Here is a 17,960-nt window from a genome sequence, read left to right on the forward strand (position 1 = left end):
CTGGCAACATGCACCTGCAGCCCAGAAAACCAACTGTACCCTGCGCTGCATCAAAAAAAGCGTGACCAGCAAGTTGAGGGATGTGATTCTCTCCTTCTACTCTGTTCTGGTGAGACCCTGCCTGGAGTACTGTGTTCATCTCTGCAGCCCCCCACAAAAGAAGGGCATGGACCTGTCAGAGCGAGTCCAGAGGAGGCCACAAAGATCATCAGGGGGCTGGAGCCCCTCTGCTACAGAGACAGGCTGAGAGACCTGGCGCTGCTCAGCCAGGAGAAGGCTCTGGGAAGACCTCATAGCAGCCTTCCAGTACCTGAAGGGGGCCTGCAAGAAAGCTGGAGAGGGACTTTTTACAAGGGCATGTAGTGATAGAACAAAGGAAATGGTTTTAAGCTGAAAGAGGGTAGATTTAGATTAGATATTAAGAAGTTCTGTACTGTGAGGGTAGCAAAACTCTGGCACAGGCTGTCCAGAGCAGCTGTGGGTGCCCCATCCCTGGGAGTGCTCAGGGCCAGGCTGGATGGCACTTTGAACAACCTGGTCAAACGGAAGATGTCCCTGCCCATGGCAGGGGGGTTGGAACTAGATGATCTTTAAGGTCCTTTCCAACACAAACCATTGTACGATTCTATGATTTTTATGAATGGTGAAAGGAGACTTTGGTCCAACAAGTCCGAGGAGAAGTACCAGGCTAAAAAAGGGAAGGGCAAAAGGGAAGAAAAGCAATGAATGGTAATTAATGTAATACAGTTGTAGGTAGATGTTTGCCTGTAAATGGTGATGCTGTATAGTATGTGAAAAGAAAATCGATGTAAACTGTTCAAAGGGAAACTCCATGATACATGGAGAAAACTCTTCAGCTGTATGCAGCAGACTGAATTTTCTCCATGGAGAATACCTGCAGCATGCACAGACTACACTGCCAAAAGGGACTATTCATTTATTAGGTTTATATAGCGCCAGGCATTTCAGGCATGTCATACAGAGCTATGGGATTCATACAGACCACAGACCTAATCCCAAAATGTTTATTGTCATCAGTGAAAAAAAGACTAAGCTGTGACTGGCACTCTTGGCCAGGAAGAAGCAGAGACTGTGCCCTGACTATTTTGGGACAAAGATGTCCTGTTCCTTCAAAGTCTGAGCTGGGAGCACGTCTTTCCTCCCAGGGAATGCTGGCCAGGCTTGCAGCAGGGGCAGCTGGGAGGAACCTGGTCTTCACCAGCAACTTCAGATACCTGTTCAGAAAAATAGAGATGCAGGTGAATACAGGACTTTAATTTATTATTTGTGTGTGTTTGAAATGATGATAGTCCTAATTCCTGCTTTTTATTTTGATAGTATTAAAACATTCCTTCTAATTCACTTTGTTCTTCTATGCATCTTGAAAACTGTCCTGTGATTAGATGATGAAACATCCTCTCTCCAAAAGTGTTTTTATGTTCCTGTGTGATGTGAATTTCAATCAGGACTGGGGCAACAGCACTAATGTGATATTTCTCCAATTCAATTTGAAGCTGTTGACCTTGTAGCAGGTATTTTCAAGGCAGCAGATCATCTTTTCCTAAGAAACAAGCCCAAATACGTTATGTATTTTTCAACTCCTTGTTGTTCTGAAACAAACAAAAAAAATTATGATGTTACTACACATCTACAGTTACAGTAGTAAGTATGGGGCTTTTTCTTAATTTCCTGGGTTCCTGTCATTGTTTGAGGAGAATGGAAGGCAAAAGGTGGTTTAGCACTAGAAGAACAAAGGTGCTGTAAAGCCCCATGCTGGGGACCATACACAAAACCCATCTGTGCTGTGAATTCCCCTGGCTGGTCTTCTATAAATCCTTTTTTAAAATCATCCATGCAATTAAAAAAAGATCCTTTGTAGCCATAGTACTAGGTTGTGATATAGAGACTCAAACATGCAAATGAAATATATCTTCCTGTGCTTTTGCAAAGGTTGTTTATGATTGTAGAGTTAATTCATTGTCCGAAAACTCCTTGTTTCAATAGAACATACAATGCGACTGGCTTTGTCTGGGTGATTATCAAGGATGCCTTCAATGCAGAAGGACAGCACTACAGCTGCATGTGATCTCCAGTAACTTTCAGGGCAGTGGGGAAGCTCCAAAGGAAAACAGATGTTGGGAAAATTTTTGGAAAAGGTAGAGACAAAGATCTAAGTATTTATAGGCCTGTCTCCTGACAGGAGTCCCGGCAGTATAATGGAATGACTCACAGGGATCTAGATTAACAAAGAATTAAGGGAGGGAAATATAATTAATGCCAATCAACGGGAATTTATGGGAAGAGACCTTTTCAAACTGACTTGTTATCTTTCACCAGGGAGATTGCAAGTTTGAGTGATAAACGTAACGAAGCTGATGTAAAACACCCGAACTTCTTTAAGGTCTTCAACTTGTTACAGCAGGACATGTTGATTAAGAAACGGGAACAGTACAAACCCAACACGACACACATAAAATGGCTGTCTAACTAATCATCCCTTAAACACTGCTGTGTTAAGGATGCTGTGTTCCTGGAAGGGTGCTTGGGGCACCAGGGCAGCAAGTACTGCTCCCTGGGTGCTACCCTCGGACATTTGGCTCGGTGTCCCCCTACAACCATTTATCAAGCCCTCAGTCCTTGCGCCCCTTCCCTTTGCTCACTGGAAGACTCTAGTAATCAGTTAATTTTTGTGAATTATTTTCCCTCTAGCCCCTTCCCACCCTGGGATGGCCAGTGCATCATGTGTATTTTCAAGGTGACAACTACTTACCAGTGATCTTTTAACAGCAGAAAAATGCAATATGGTCCTGCAATCCTGCACAATTGGTTCTTCATCTGCACCAATTGATATTTTATCAAGGACTGCAAAAAGAAACAAAAAGATTATTGATAGGCTTTGCATATGATACCAAGATAGATAAGAGAGGTGGAAATCAGATGAGTCACTGGTGCAGAGCAAACCAGTTTGCAAAATTGCATTCAAGTGAATGATACACATTTGGGTATGACCAAAGGTAAAAATCATACCTGTAGGAATAATAAAGCATACTTTCAAGACAGGAGATACGCATGTGGAGGGGGAAGGGTCAGACATACTGAGAAGGGCATGTGAATCACAGCTGAACACAAGCTCCCAGAGTTCACTGTTACAGTATCTGCGAGGGCTAAACAGGTTCTTTGGCCGTGGCATCAGCAAAATAAGCAAATATCATGTCTGTATTTGGGCTTCGTATTATTACAGCTGGAATACCATCTTCACCTCTGGTATCTGCAGCACAAACTGATAGATATGGTGGAGATAAACCAGAGAAAACATGCATGCTAGTGCTTACAAATTGGAATAGGATGCCTTTTGGTGACAGACCCCAAGATTTCAATCTCTTTCGTCTCTATTTAAGAGATGGCAGCGGGCTGAGCTGAGTCCTGGCTGGGAGTAGTCTGATCCTCCACAATACAAAAGCAGGATAGACCCCATAGCTGGAAGCTGTCATCTGTAGGCATATCCAGAGCAGAAACAAATGTTTCTGATGTTGAGGGGGGAAAAGTCACATGGATGGTTTTCCTGGATTGGTCATGGATTGCTTGCCTCTGGCAATATTTAAATGAAAGATACAATCTAAATCAAACACAATTTACTTCAGGGAAATCCACACAGAGGCACTTCAGGGCTTGGTTCTGATAAAGCCTTGGAGACCATATGAGCATGAACCTGGGCCTTCACCTGAAATGGTGACACACTTGGAGGTCTCAGAATAAAGGATTCTTCCCAGAGAAGAGGAGGGAAGGGTATAACCAACAGGGATGGTGGTTGAGAGGCTCTGCTGACCACTGAACATACTAATGGTTATTACAGGTGTGAGTTGCAGGTTGGATGCTAGATGCTCTGGGGTTGGAGACAGAGAAGGAAGTTCTGTCTAACAACTCCTTGGCAAGTCTCCCCAAGCAAAACCCAGCTCTTGGGGATTATTGTGGGCCCTGGGAATTTCAGCCAAGCTGTGTATTTTCCATTAGCCTGTCAACAATTTTAGATGTTCCTTTTTGAACAAGCGTGGGCTAAACCATTTTTAGATAACCTGTGCCCAAAACCCTTGGAATTTATCTCACTGCTACAAAACAATTACTTCCCACTAACCCTGGGGCACACCAATTACTAATTTGTGCTTGAAAACATTAAGTGTGGTAGAGTCATCTATTCTTTTCCCATCATTGTGAATAGAGTCTTTGATTCAGTATCAACCACACAGGAAACAGCACAGAAGGAATAGTAACGTGCCTGACTCAGATGGCAAAGCATCTGAAAGAATTTATGTTTAAGACACAGCTCTGCTGGGGTCATGCACTAGTAGGAATGGAAAAGGCTTGTTATAAAACACCCATTTTAGCTTCAAACATACAGAGTCAAATTCAGAGCTAGCATCATCACCAAATGGCTACTTGTCATTTGCATTTCCTTTGTAACCTCCAAGGCATCAGGTTTATGGAAAACTAAGGAGATATTTTCAATTCTCTAATTTTTCTAAACACTGACCTTGTGCCAACCCATGAGAGCAATGCTCTCACCCAGCTCTCTGGAGCAGTGTGATTCTGTCCCAGAGCCTATGATCCATATAGGCATTTGTGACAAATAGTGGTGGAATTAGTGCAGTTCAGGACTTGATAGCAATCCCATCACAAAGGTTCACATCTCACACATCATGAGACATGGCTCTGCAGGCAGAGCACAGTGTGCTTGGCCTTACAAGTAAGGAATTAAATGAGGTGTGCAGCCCAGGAACCACCATGGTTTGCTCCTGTTTTCTCATAGTTGCAGCCCAGTGCTCAAACCCCTCTGATACCTGAGAAATGCAGAGCAATTGTACTGCCACAACCCCAGGGAGTTGCTCTTCTCCTATAAGGAAAGGCAACTTTAGAAGTTAAATGGGCACAGATCAACGGAAGAAGTCACCACACACAAAATATTCTCCCATTTTCAGATCTCATTCTCTGCCGGACATAAAATTGAGACGGAAGATCTTTTATCTTTCTGTTGTTTTCTCTGCCATCCAAAACACACATTTGCCTTGGCCTTGCAGTGGGTTGCACTTGGGCCTCATTATAATTAAGCATGGACTATTGACTCAGGTTGCATACAGTAATCAGTACTTTTCTATCAATAGCTTTGTAATTGCCATTTTCAAAATCATTCTTCCTATTATAAAACACTGTTAAGATAATATATTCTGTGGAAGTTAAAATTTTAAAAACAAATACAAATAATGATTTCAAACACAAGTAATTACTTTAGTTTTAAAGGCAACACTGATAGTAAAAGAGGCCTGGAAATATTCCACTGCATAGAATATCCTAGAATGTCTACAAAACCCCCCAACAAATTAAAAAAACAAAGAAAAAAAGCCCAAATAATAAAAAAAAACCCAATAAAGGAGTGGAATAAGAATGAATAATACTGGCTACATCCCTGTGGATGTAACCCATTTTAAAATGTGTTTCATAAAGGCTTAAAGAAACACCAACAACTCACACCAGGGCTAACAAGTATCAGTCTAAACTGCTATTTTTGTATAAACTAAAATGATCTAATATTTGGGAAGATTCCCAGCTGTTGTACACTATCATAGCTGCAGCGCACGACAAGGCAGCTATAACAATTACATTAGCTGGTTCTCTACTTGCCTCTACCAACTGCTGCCTTTCAGTTCATAGCCTTTAAAGTGAGGTGAGGGGAAAAGAAATTCCTTCGTTAGTTCTGCATTTGCAATCCTTCTTCCACAAGACTCAAAACCTGTGCATTGGAATACATTAAAATAAATTCTTATGTTTTGTCCAGCAATTGTAATTAATGTCAATGTTTTTTTCCCTGATCACAAATGCTGTTAGAGTTAGGGTCTACTCTACCTGTGCAGTGCATTGTTAATAGATTCTTAGTGTGACTTTTAATGTCCAGAAGAAAAAAAAAAAATCTAAATTCTTCACCACAATGATGTTGTTTTGTATCATATTGTTTTCTTTTGGTTTTTGTGTGTGGCGACAGCCAAAAGAGTGACATAAAAAAGGCACCTTAACTAGCAGATCTGCTTCCTCTGTGTCTTTGAGTCATATTCTCCAACTCTACTGGCAAAAACAAGTTTTTACAATTGTCAGCACTGTAGCCAATACAGCTCAAAGCCCAGTTGCAGCCTATTCCGGAGATAACATACAAACATTCATTTAAGTCCCACTTACAAAATCACTGTCACTATCACTAACGATAGCACAAGAACCAGAAAACATGATTTGATTATCAGACTGCTTTCTGAGTTTTCAGAGCCTTTAATAGGAAAAAAATCACCTTCTGATTTCTGAACGCAGCTTAAGTAGTACCTGATAATATGCAGAATATTTACGGACAACAAAGAAACAGAAAACCATGCAATCAGGTTTTTTTTACTATGGTCCAATTTCTAAGAAGAAAATGAACACACTCTGAAATGAACTCATCTGTTTAAATGGGAGAAACAGAATATAGCAACAATAAAATTTGTCATTCCCCATGCAAGATTTGCTACACGGAAAAAACAGCACTAATCAATGTTGCCATTTATTGGCAATAAAACAGCAAAATCGGCTGCTCTTCTTTTTGTGGTCTCAAGCATTTCTTCAAAACTTCTTATTTCAAAGTCACTTTGCCAATCAGAAACATGACTCTGAAATACACAAACAGTCCTTCCCCACAACTCCCCTTCCCCCTGCACCCTCTCCCCAGTGCCTTTTAATGTAGACTGTGAGTATTAAATGTGGGCTTTACTGAGGGTGACAGCAAAATTCCTATGGTATCAACAGGCCCAGGATTTTCACCTAACCATCCACCACTGTGTAGTTCAGGTTTTATCTGAGTGACTACTGCTTCCCTGGACAGCAATGCAAGTACGTATAACACAACGCTTAGCTTACTTTAATACCTCTTCATGCCTGTGCCCAGAACTTCCACAGATCTCAGCTTTGCCAAGGCTCAGGACAGGCAAACCTGTAGGTGCAAACAGCATTACTGAGCTCAGTGCACTGCTCACACACTGCGAATTACTCCCTGGCTCCAATGCCTGCAGTTCATCCTCCTCATGCTGGCTGGAGTGCCCAAAAGTGCGGAGTGAGACCATTGGTCTGGTTAACAAGCCAAGCAAACCTCAGTTTATTTTTTACCCTTTTTCTGACTCTGTCATAAGTCAATTACAATTTTTCACAAACACGTTGTAAACAACATATTCTACTGGCAACTGAAAAGAAAAGGATGAAGCAGCAGCCCTGTGGCAAAACCAGAGAGTCAGGAGATCTGGATACTCCTCCTGGCTTTGCTTCAGACTTCGTGACTGACCTTGACAAGCCAGACAGAGGCAAATCCCACTCCCTTTTCTGTGCAAAGGGTCCTCCTGCCTGCTACCCGGAAAGGGCAGCTTTGCAACCAGTATGTACCGTCTGAGCATATACACACAGGGATGTATATGTACACACAGAAATATGGATTGTTTGCACAAGAGGTGACTGTTCAAATCCAAAATTCCTGTTGCTGACACAGAGCAAGGCATTAGCCTGAGAACGAGGAAGAAAGGTAAGACTCCATGCAAGTCTAGTGGGTTTCTCCTGCCAGTCAGGTGTTGTGGAGCATCTTGGAGTCCTGATGATGACGTACCAGACAAGCCATTTACCTGGTAGTGTTCAAAAGCTATCTTTTCTTGCTCATGTCTCTAAAAGCGAGGAAAATACTAGTTACATTGTAGGATGGACTTCAAGGCTAAGCTAGTAAATATTTATGAGGCATGAAGTTTGTCAGATAAACTACACTTTAGAAAGATGAAATGTTACCGCTAGGCTGTCAGATGCTCAGAGAAGACAAGTTTCTACAAATCCCACCAGAGGTAGCTGTTTTTTCTCCTGCAGGCGTTCGTATTTTCTGTGTAAAAAAAAAAAACCAACAAAAAAAACCAACACAGATTTATTTCTAAATCACCTATATACTGACTATAGGCAAGTTACTTCTCTTTCTCATTTTCAATTGGATCTACTCATGACTACGCTGCGATCTTCCCTGTACACTTAAAAATGATTGTGCAGAGTAACTACTGGATATACAAAGCATGTTTTGATGGCCCAGGCTTCTGCCCCCCTCCACCAAACGAGCAAAGCTTTAAGTTGGGATGAAAACGCAGGACTGTGACACTGTACGGGCACCTGGCCGGCTACCGCCAGCCTCAGAGCCCCCCACGCCTGAGCCCCTCTGCCCACCACGCACCACCTCCCGGGCTGGCGAAGGCCAAGAAAAGGGAGGGGGTGCTCTGGCAGACCTGGGGGCCGACCCCTGCACACCGCTGCACGGCACCCGCTCTTCTGGCCCCCACATGGCACTGCTCCCGCCCTGGGCCGCGGGCGGGCACCTGGGTCGGTGCCCGCGTCCCTGCTCCGGCTGGAGACCGGCTCCCCCAGGATGAGATGCTGCCATTCCTCCAGCCCCCCTCCGCGGCTGTATCCCCTCTGCCCCACGGTGCTCCCCAACAGCTGACACCCCGCCCCGGCTCACACCGTTTCTCCCCTCACGCCCGGCCCCGCCGCAGCGGGGCTCCCCGAGGGCCTCTTTCGGAGACCCCCCAACAGGCCGCGCCGCCCCGGGGCTGCTCCGGCGGGCGAAGGGCGGCAGAGCTGTGCCCGGGGGACCGGGCAGGGCTCCCACCGACCCCTCCGCCGCGGACCGGGGCACCACGCGAGGAAGAGCCCGGCCCGGCCCGGCCCCGCCGCGGGCCCGCTGGCCTCCGCCGGCCTCCCGCAGCGCCCGCGCCCCGCCCCTAGCAACCAGCCGCCGGCGCCGGCCTCCCCGGGCGGGGGGCGGGCCCTTCCGGTTCATGTCGGAGCTGGGCTCGGCGCGGAGGAAGCCGGGCGGCCATCTTGGCTCGTCAGGGAGCGGCGGAGGGGTGGGGGGCAGGCAGGCAGGGGGACGTCGGGCGGGCACCCAGCTTCCCCAGCCCGGCCGCGGCCCGCGGGTGTTGGCTTTCTCGGAGCCTGGGGCGGGCGGGTAGAGGCGGGCCGGGATGCGAGCGGCGGCCCGGTGAAGCGGGGCCGCGGCGGGGGAAGGAGAGGGGAGCCCCTCGGCGGCGGGCCTGCGCTAGCCGCCGTGCCCCGGCTGCAGCGTAGAGGGGCTGGTGCGAGGAGCCGGGCAGCGCGGCGCCCCGCTGCCTCCTCCTCCCCGCCCGCCCGCCGTGCGTTTCCCCCCCCCGAGCCGCTCCCTCGCCGCCTCCCTTCCCCCGGCTCCATCCCTCCCCGCTTGATGAAGCGCCCCCCTCCCCGCTGCTGACCCCCGCGGACCCCGGCCTGGCTGTAGGATGAGCCCGGAGGACTCGGAGGGGGCGAGGCCGCTCCGCTCCCAGAGGGGGATCTAGCTCGGGCGTGGGGCGACGCCGGAGGGTGGGGGGCACCGACGCGACGCCGCCCCCCGCCAGCCACCTCGTCCTTCATGGTGGCTCCCTGCGACCACCATCTCCGAGCAGACGCGCAGCCCGGCGCGGGGGCCCGTGTGTGTGTGTGTGCGCGCCGCCGTCGCGGGCAGCGCGGCCGCCCGAGTGAAGTAAAATGTCCACTCGGACTCCATTGCCCACGGTGAACGAGCGCGACACCGAGAACGTGAGTACCGCCGGCCGCGGGGGGACCGGCCGCGCACCCCCGGGCGCCGCTGGCTGCGGGGCGCGGCCGGGGGGCAGCGGGCCCGGGCTGGCCGGGGGTCATCGCCCTGCGGGAGACTACAGTTAACCTCTTACCGCTTGTACTGCGCCCAAATTAGCCAATTATTTTAAATTAGTTATTTTTTTAACGACACCCCCCCACCCCCCTCCCCGGCCCCGCACGGTTTATCTAGTTAGTAGCACTGGCGGGCATCCCCCCAACCCGGAGCCCCCCCCTAACGCTTTATTCGTGTGTCCGTCGGGGCTGCGGTGTTGGTCATGGGGTGGGGAAGGGGGGTCCCGGGGGGTTGCTGTCTTGTCCTAACGTGCAAACTTACTCCTAAAAGCAGCCGAATAAACCTCAGGTAAACAGATGGGGAGTAATTCAGCTTTGGTAGGGGTGGGCTCGGTGACCTAGATAATAGGCCTGTTCCCTGCTTAATTTGCAGGGTTCTCGATGATAATGACGCTGTTAGACTAGTCACCTGTTCAGATGACATTAAAAGGGTTTCTTTATTGGAATTATCCTCCAGACAAGGGAGCCTGTGCCTTCCTTCCCCCCCTGCCGGTTTGTGGTTGGTTTTTTTTTCCTTCCTTAGTAAAGGCAGGGTTTAGGAATTGACACTGTTTACAAGATTGAGTGAAACACTGTGTTAGCAGTCGCACAGGTCGTATACTAAAGGAAGAAAGAAAAAAACCCACCACCCATAGTCCTACCACATGACATGAGCAGATAGCCACAAACGAAGCTCAGTAGGAGACTCCCTTTCTGCAGACAGGAACTGTATTTATATTTCTTTTAAGTTAAAACTAACTTGATGCCGGTGTGTCCTGGCAAACCATTTTTCTGCATAGGCTCTGACACGTCCCCAAATGATAAACAGAAGGGAGTTGTCACTCAGCGGTGGTCTGAAATGAGTCGATCAGTGAACTTTGTATTCAGCTTTCTGTAAAGGCTATCTGATATTCTTTAGGAGGCAGATGCTAAGCTTGACAGAGGAGGCTTTTTTATGAGGGCTTCTTATGTTGTGGATTGGCATAAAAAGTTAATGTTTCTTTGGTTAAAGATCAGGAAAAACTGTTGGATTGTTCCAGACCATAAATAGTCTGAGAAAAGTGATGGTAGCCCCATTGTTTAAAACAAGACCAGACAAAGCGTTAGAAAACATGCTGCATGGAACAATTACTGCATTACTAGGGATTTAGATTTTATTGACATAATAGGCACTTCTAACTTCTGTGATCTTTATTTGTTTTAGCACTAGATGCAACCTGCAGGCTAAGGGCTGTATTGAGCAAAAAGCCAACTAAGCATATTTGGTTGTAAAATCTCAATGAGCTTCCTGCCTTGTGGAAGAAAATAATTAAAATATTATGCGGCCCTTCTTATGCCATGGGGAGAGTTGAAATTGTGGTGTACTCTACAAAGTATTATACAAAGTTTATTTGTGTAATTGTTTTAGTCTATAAGCGAACCTGACTAAGGTTTTCGAGCTCCACGTATATGTGTGAAGGCCACCCAGTAAATCATTGTAGAAAGTCTTCAGATCAGGTTCTCTAGTGTAATTAATTCAGACTTTATGATGGATAACTTGACAGTGGAAAGACTTAGCATGTGCTTGAGGAAATACATTATTCACAAGCTGTGTGTTGGAGCACTTGAAGTTAGATTTTTACATGTCTTCCACTTAAGGCACCTTGTTCTCACTTCAAAATATTGGTCTAACGCTTCTCTTTAGTAATCTTCATAATTTGACATACATGGATTGTCTTGCTTGCAGATGAATTGCCTTAGGTTTAGATTAAGGCATATTTTTCAACTGCTGTATTCTGGGCTGGTGACCACAGAAATACCTGTAGGTAGTGATATTGACAGGGAGTGATTAATCAAGAGTATTTGCCAAATCCATTGAAGCAGCCCCTCAGTACAATACTGTATCCCTCAAGAAGCTGTCTCTGATGTTCTGATCATTGGCTATCTAGAAATTCCCCAAAACTCATTCTGTTCAGGCTTGCTTAAAACTAAATTTAAATCTGACATTTAGTTTGTCTGAATTACCCCTACAGAGATGAATACCATGTGTCTCTTTTTTTAAAAAAATACAAATGTGATGATTTTGATGCTTTAACTAACCGTTCTTCTACCCCAAAGCTGGGTCTGTTGTGTTGGCAAGTAAATGGAGCCCTTGATTCTCTTTCACTTAAGAGAAGTCTCATTACTTAATATTCATAGGACTCTGAAGCTCAGGTGAGAAGAGGCTGAAGAGGTGCCAAAGTATTCAACTAGCCTTTGGGCCATGGTTGCAGACCCCCTTAATGCCTTTTCTCTGCTTGGAAGGTTACCACTGCTGATAAAAGCTTGGCTGGTGTTGAATCTGGTTGAAGCGTGCTGATCATAGCTTATCCGTGCCTATACTTGCAGTTTTGAAAATGAAGTTAGCCTCCAGAATGACAGTGAGCATAAATTATTGTCTGTGCTTGCAGTTAACCACGTTCAGTGGTTGGCAACTCCTCTTGAATAGACAAGGTCTAATTGTCAGTACTTGAATATTTTTGTTTTAAGGCAGTGTATACCCCTTCTTATCAAGACATGTGCTGCTGAAGTGAAAATACTGTCACAGTCACTTTCCCCAAAAGCCACTCGCAGCTATCAAGCCTTTAGTGCCTTTGAGATTAAAGAATTTGGCTCAGAGTCACCTGGTTTTGAGAGGAAAGGCATCCCAGATGATCTGTGATCATAGGAACTTCACACTTGGACAGTTGGAAGCTGGCTGTTGGCCTGTGATGAGCTGGCTTCTCACCACAAAGATAGAGCAGCTCCTCTCTGGCCATGTCTTGTGTGGCAATGGCTGCCAGCTGCTTAGGGGACAAAAGTGAATGAGAGGATCAGGTCTTTTGTATCTTCTTCAGAATTAGGTCCTGCATGTGAGAGAAAAAGCAACAGAGGCAGCAGAGACCCCCTTTGTCTAAAACTGGGAGACAAGGTAGACTCAGAAGGAGGACCTTTAGTTCACAGAAGGATGAGTAACCTGTTTTGCTAGTGATGAGGAGAAAGGGAAGGAAGGTGGAGGAGGAGAGAGTGTGGAAATATAATGGGAAAGGGAGATAGGTGGTGGAAAACATAAGAGGAGGCACAGAGGAATGTGCATATGGCAGGATGGAGGACAACCAGTGACAAAGTAGTAGGAGCGGAAGGAACAAGATTGGGGGGTAGTAGGACAGCTACTCATTAAAAAATTTCCCACAGAGTGGGAAGATGATAATGAACTGTAGATAGAAACAAGGAAATACAGGTGGTAGAGGTTGGTAGATTAATTTTTTTTAGGAGCATGAAAGAGAAAAGAAAGATCTTAGAATTCTTAGAATCTAGAATAAACAGTTTAATTTGAACCTCTGTGCTCCTTGTACAGCTGTGTTTTTTTGAAGGGGGAAGGTAACTGTTTTGAATGTGTTGGTACTACAGGCCAATCTGACTTAAAAATTTAAGTAATTTGAGGAAAAGCGAGACTAAAATATACTCTTATTTCCATGACTGTGCCTAATGTGAAAAATTTGCTATTGAAAAATACCAGTGTGATGGCAACTGTGCTGGTACAAGCCTATACAAAAGGATTCTGTGCAGCAAGTATCTTTTTTTAATTTATTTAAAAAGTTTTAGTAAAGGCAGGGTTGGGTTCAAAAATTTACTTTTAAGATACTATGAAGGTTAGTGAGGTATGTCTTGGTTTGTTACCAATCAGCTATGAAATGCATTAGAGCATTTGCAGACTGCAAGCTTGCATTATTTTATATATTATTTATCAGTCTTCTCCTATTACAAATAGATCTGTAATTGGAATGCTTTCTTCCGTAGCATGAAATACTGTCATGTGTTAGTTTTTTTAGGGGAGGGACTGGGGAGGGAATTGTGCCTGTGGCCAAGAGTTCTGATGGATTTTATCCTACAGGGACCATCTACCTTCTTCCATATTCTTCACCAGTTGTCATAAGTATTCTGATTTGAACTAAATTAGGTGAAGGTGGGAAAATAACTAGAAATAAAATGTTTGTTTTAGGACTTCATCTGGGATGTGTTTATTCCAAACTTAGAGCAGCAAAATGCTTTTTGTGCATTTCTTACTGCCTGGGATGCCTGATGGGTCCAGTACTGTGTTCGTACTTAAAAAAAATACCTGATTAGGTTGTGTGACATTGCGAGTCACTGACTGCTAATATTTTCACATTTTGAAGTGAGAAGTTTAATTCTTCAGCTCTGCTAAACAGCCTGTGCTGTGTTTAATTGTTTGGTTTCGCTGTCAGCTTGAACTGATAGGTGGCTGCTGGGGGGTATCAGCCTTGGCTGCCTCTTCCCACCTGTGGTTTATGCCAGCACTAATTACTGCAGGGCTGTATGATGAGTCTGGTCAGCTGTTGATTTGACTGAAATGAACCCTTAAGAAAAGTGGGTTTATCCCCATTCTGTGTGGCTGCAAATACTGACACAGCAGGAGAGGATGGGAATGTCCAGTTCAGGTGGGGAAGGCTGGAAATACTTCTGACTATTTTTGTTTTGGTTTGATTTAAGCCACTCATAGCACAGCACCCTAGGGCTAAGATAACTGGAGTTGTGCCACAACTACAGACAGAGGTATGTAACTGCTGTGGTACATCTTTCACAAATTGTGGTGTTCTGCTCCTTGAAACAAACTTCTTTTTCACTTTACATTATTTCAGTAACTCAAGAAACCTAAGCTGCAGGACCTTACTCCAGAAGTTGTTAAAAAGTCAGACTTATTTCATGTATTTTATTAGCACCACTGAATGTAACTTAAATTATGACCTTGGAAGTAGCAGTCTGAAAAACAGCACAACAGAAATTATTGAAAGAATATAAACAAGAGAAAATACTGGGTTTCGTACACTAAAATTCATAGACTTCTTCCTAGGCTTTCTTACCTGCTCACCTAATATCCTCACCTGCTTGATTCTCCATTTTAATTGTAGTCAAAAGACATTCATGTTGATGTAAGTTGACAATTCCTGTTGACTGTGTGCCTCAGGTGATTCAGGTCAAAGGAATTCTAAGAGTGGAGGCATTTGTCTCTTCAGATCTCCATTTCATATGATATACAAGTAGCACATGTCTGCAACTTCCTCTTCTTCTCAGTCAAGTAATGCTGCCAGATCAAAAATGGAGGTCACTTTTTTTTTTTAGGCTCATGGCATATCAAGGTTGGCTTTCCTTAGTGTGGAGATCATCTGCCACTAAAAATCTTTAGAACGTTTGATGAATAGATACTTACAGCTCTTAAAACATAAACTTGAAAGGTACTAAGTACACCTGTGATAACACTCCAGTCAGTCTCCTGAGTGAAACCCTTGGGTTAAGAAAGAATTCTTGGCCTGTAAAGCAGCAACTTGTTGAGCTCTGTGTGTGTATGTGTGTATATATATAAACAAAAATTAACTTTCAAATAAAATTTGTTCCTGCAGGGTTAAAGCCTAAACAAAGTTTTCTATCTGCAAGCTCAGTGTGGTCTTTGAAAACCAACTGTGAGGGGGTTTTTTGTTTAGCATGTAATTACTGACAGTGATGATTCTGGAAACAACTTAGTTGGCAGTATTGTTGGTGAAGAATAGAATATGGTTGGCTCTTCAGCTATTATTCCCCAGGCTGATGTCAATAAATATCCATTTTAATCAGCAGTAAAGAAACTTTGGCTGGAAAGATATGATCAATGTCAGATCTTGATAATGTGAAGCAACAAAAGAGCTTTTAAAAAGCTTTTCTAACTGGCACCAGACTTATCTTTTTGATTATATAAGCAGGATTTCTTCACTGTTGTGTTGTTCAGTGCTAATCATGGAATTACAGTTTCACTCTCTTTCATACACTGTATAGAGTATGAACCAAATGATGTCAAATACGTTGGTGGGAGCTGTAGTAGTTACACATGGGAAGGACTCCTGAGCCAGACCCTGTATGTCTGTGAAGGGGAGCATCCTTCCTTTGCTGAAGGCTGTTAATGCTTTGCTATCGGCGTTCTCCCACTCTGATCTTCAGGGCAGTGGTGCATTTGTCACTACTCTTCCCACCACTGGTCTGGGGCCAGAATTGAATGTGCAGCTGTTGCTTTGGGTAGCAATGCTTCCTCTGCCAAGCGAGTCTCCAGTATGTCAGTCCATACTGTCCACCTGCATCAGGCTGCCCAGTGTAGGAGGTTGCATTACTTGGTTTCAGCTGTAGCTGCCTTGTCCTGAGTGTTACTCGTGTTTTCTTCCTTTATTTTGCCCTCCCTGCTGAGGTTAGAAACAATTAGGAATGTGTGTCAAGAGGTATAGCCTGTGTGTGCCAAGTACTGCATTCAGTCTGCAGGTTCTGCCTTTAAACTGGTTGTTTGACAAATACGACCTAATTAAACTAGCCACTCATCTTTATGAAGTGTCATACCAGTTAAATGAAATGAGTACTCATGGTATGCTGAGAATTACACAGTGAATTCTTCATCTTTTGGCAATGGAAGCATCCAAATTAGTGTTTTCTCTCCTTTACCAGCTATAATATATTTCTAGGAGGTCTGTTTGTCTCCCTTGCTGAGTTCCAACCCTCTCAGTGGTTCCATTCGATCGCAGCATCCATAATGGTAGGGCTGTAGTACACTGCAGTGAATAGATCTGCCTCCATGGATTGATAACTTTAGTGCCACATGGGATAGCATTTTCCTTTGTAGGACAGTGTTTAAAATTTCATGAGATGGAAGCCATGACTGTTCACTCTTAAGATTGATTATGTAGCAAGCTAGTCTAAAAATGCCTTTTAATGGTATGTGCTGGAACCAAAGAATTGGTTATGCGAACATCTGCATGGGCATACTGGGTCTGACAAAATCCACCTTCTCCATGTCCTTGTTTATGCTCTGGTCAGTGCTGGGAGGGAAGTAAAATCAGGACAAGTACAGGACATCTTCACCTGATGTCTTTCTATTATAATATAGGAGAATAATGTCATAATTTATAATATATGACAACTTAGGGATTCCCAGAGCAGTAACTGGTATATCAACAATTGTGGTTGAGTGTTTGCTGTGACACCTCTTGGTGGTTGCCAGAACCGTAAATCTGTGTTTTGACTTTCAGCAGAATTCCTTCGTCAGCAATTACAGGATGCTCTGCTGTGCTGTTTCATGGATATATCCCTGCAATAAGATGCCACCTTTGTGAATATCCTTAGGGCTAACCTTTTTTCTTTTACACTGAGTAGTACTCAGCAGTCTGTATGTTCTTGAAGTGTTAATGATGAATGGGAAATAAAATAGAACACATTGTTAGGAAGGGGTGCAGTGAAATTTGCCTTCACATGTTTCACTTAAAAATATTTTTGTGTTTTTAAAAAACTCTGATATGTTTCCTGGTAAGTTTTTCTATAAATAGAGTGCTGGTGGGGAGTGTGCAGCCAGAAATTGCCATGTGTTTGTATGTTGTGTGCCCAGGTTTGGGTAGCGAAGCAGTTTAGTTTCTCAAACGTTCATCATGTCCTAGAATGGTTAGATCATTAACATTGTAAGGAATAGGCTTTAAGTACAATTTTTTTCTTACAATAATTAAAAATGCTGAATCGAATGAGGATATCATCATTGTTACTGGTCTGACAGCTTTCCAAGAAATTCTGTATCACTTTGTAGCATTTCATACAAAGTTGAGGTAACAGCTAAAGTAACAAACATTCCTAGAGACTTTTGTAAGGTTACATTTTATTAGTTAATCTGGCTGGTGTGAAAGTAGTTCTCGCTATTGCTTAAAATTAATGCTTTTTTTTAAAAAAATGTTGATACTATTTATCCTCCCTGTTTTAGAAAGAAAGCTTCCTACTTGCTGTAAATAAACACGGATTTTTGAAGGTCTTGGGCATTCTAATTGCTTAATGTTTTTCAGCTCTTCGGATGGATATCAGATTCTGTCTCTTCCAGGTTTTTCTTATCTTTTGGGACCACCTTAACCAGTATAAGAACTTTGATGCTAGTAATCTTCTGCCCTGTGTGTTCCTAATGTTAAGATATTCTCTAATCATACAGATACTGGATAAAGCTAACATCTACCAAAAAGATTTCAGTTACCAGCACCTTCATACTTCATTTGCTTTTTACTTTCTTTTCTTTTCTTTTTCTTTCTCTTCATGCTAATCATTATCTGGCTATGAAAGGATGTCGGCTCATCATTGGGGGAAAGCTTTTGTGAAAAGGTGGGTTTTGCGTTGTTCCAAATATAGTTGGTCTTGGGCTTAGTCCCTCCCTCGCAGTAAGG

The 17,960-nt window shown here is 44.2% G+C and overlaps 1 protein-coding gene and 1 long non-coding RNA gene across 27 annotated transcripts in view; one reads left to right on the top strand and one right to left on the bottom strand.

The window, feature by feature from the left end:
• Nucleotides 1-922: 922 nt before the first annotated feature.
• On the bottom strand, nucleotides 923-8,810 carry LOC114013735 (uncharacterized). 10 transcript variants are annotated; one of them, XR_003556894.2, is made up of 7 exons: nucleotides 8,551-8,782; nucleotides 7,837-7,924; nucleotides 6,939-7,003; nucleotides 4,836-5,782; nucleotides 3,097-3,280; nucleotides 2,771-2,862; nucleotides 923-1,235 (listed from the first exon to the last, which is right to left on the bottom strand). It is a non-coding gene; the product is annotated as an uncharacterized LOC114013735 (long non-coding RNA). The 10 variants fall into 10 exon arrangements; XR_008745846.1 differs by having other exon boundaries at nucleotides 6,939-7,718; XR_008745845.1 differs by lacking the exon at nucleotides 923-1,235 and adding an exon at nucleotides 1,242-1,561 and having other exon boundaries at nucleotides 6,931-7,718.
• A 158-nt stretch (nucleotides 8,811-8,968) lies between these two features.
• The window catches only part of MARK3 (microtubule affinity regulating kinase 3), a 64,094-nt gene continuing 55,102 nt past the window's right edge, over nucleotides 8,969-17,960 (top strand). For 5 of the 17 annotated variants that reach the window (XM_055796148.1, XM_055796165.1, XM_055796178.1 and 2 more), the window contains exons 1-2: nucleotides 8,973-9,642; nucleotides 17,860-17,898. In XM_055796148.1, coding sequence (XP_055652123.1) covers nucleotides 9,592-9,642; nucleotides 17,860-17,898 — 90 coding nt within the window. In that variant the 5' untranslated portion in view covers nucleotides 8,973-9,591. Of the gene's footprint in view, nucleotides 9,643-17,859; nucleotides 17,899-17,960 lie in introns of all 17 variants that reach the window. The other 12 variants (XM_055796175.1, XM_055796201.1, XM_055796187.1 and 9 more) reach the window with 7 other exon arrangements.

Source organism: Falco peregrinus, chromosome 1 (assembly GCF_023634155.1).
Source record: "Falco peregrinus isolate bFalPer1 chromosome 1, bFalPer1.pri, whole genome shotgun sequence".
NCBI lineage: Eukaryota > Metazoa > Chordata > Aves > Falconiformes > Falconidae > Falco > Falco peregrinus.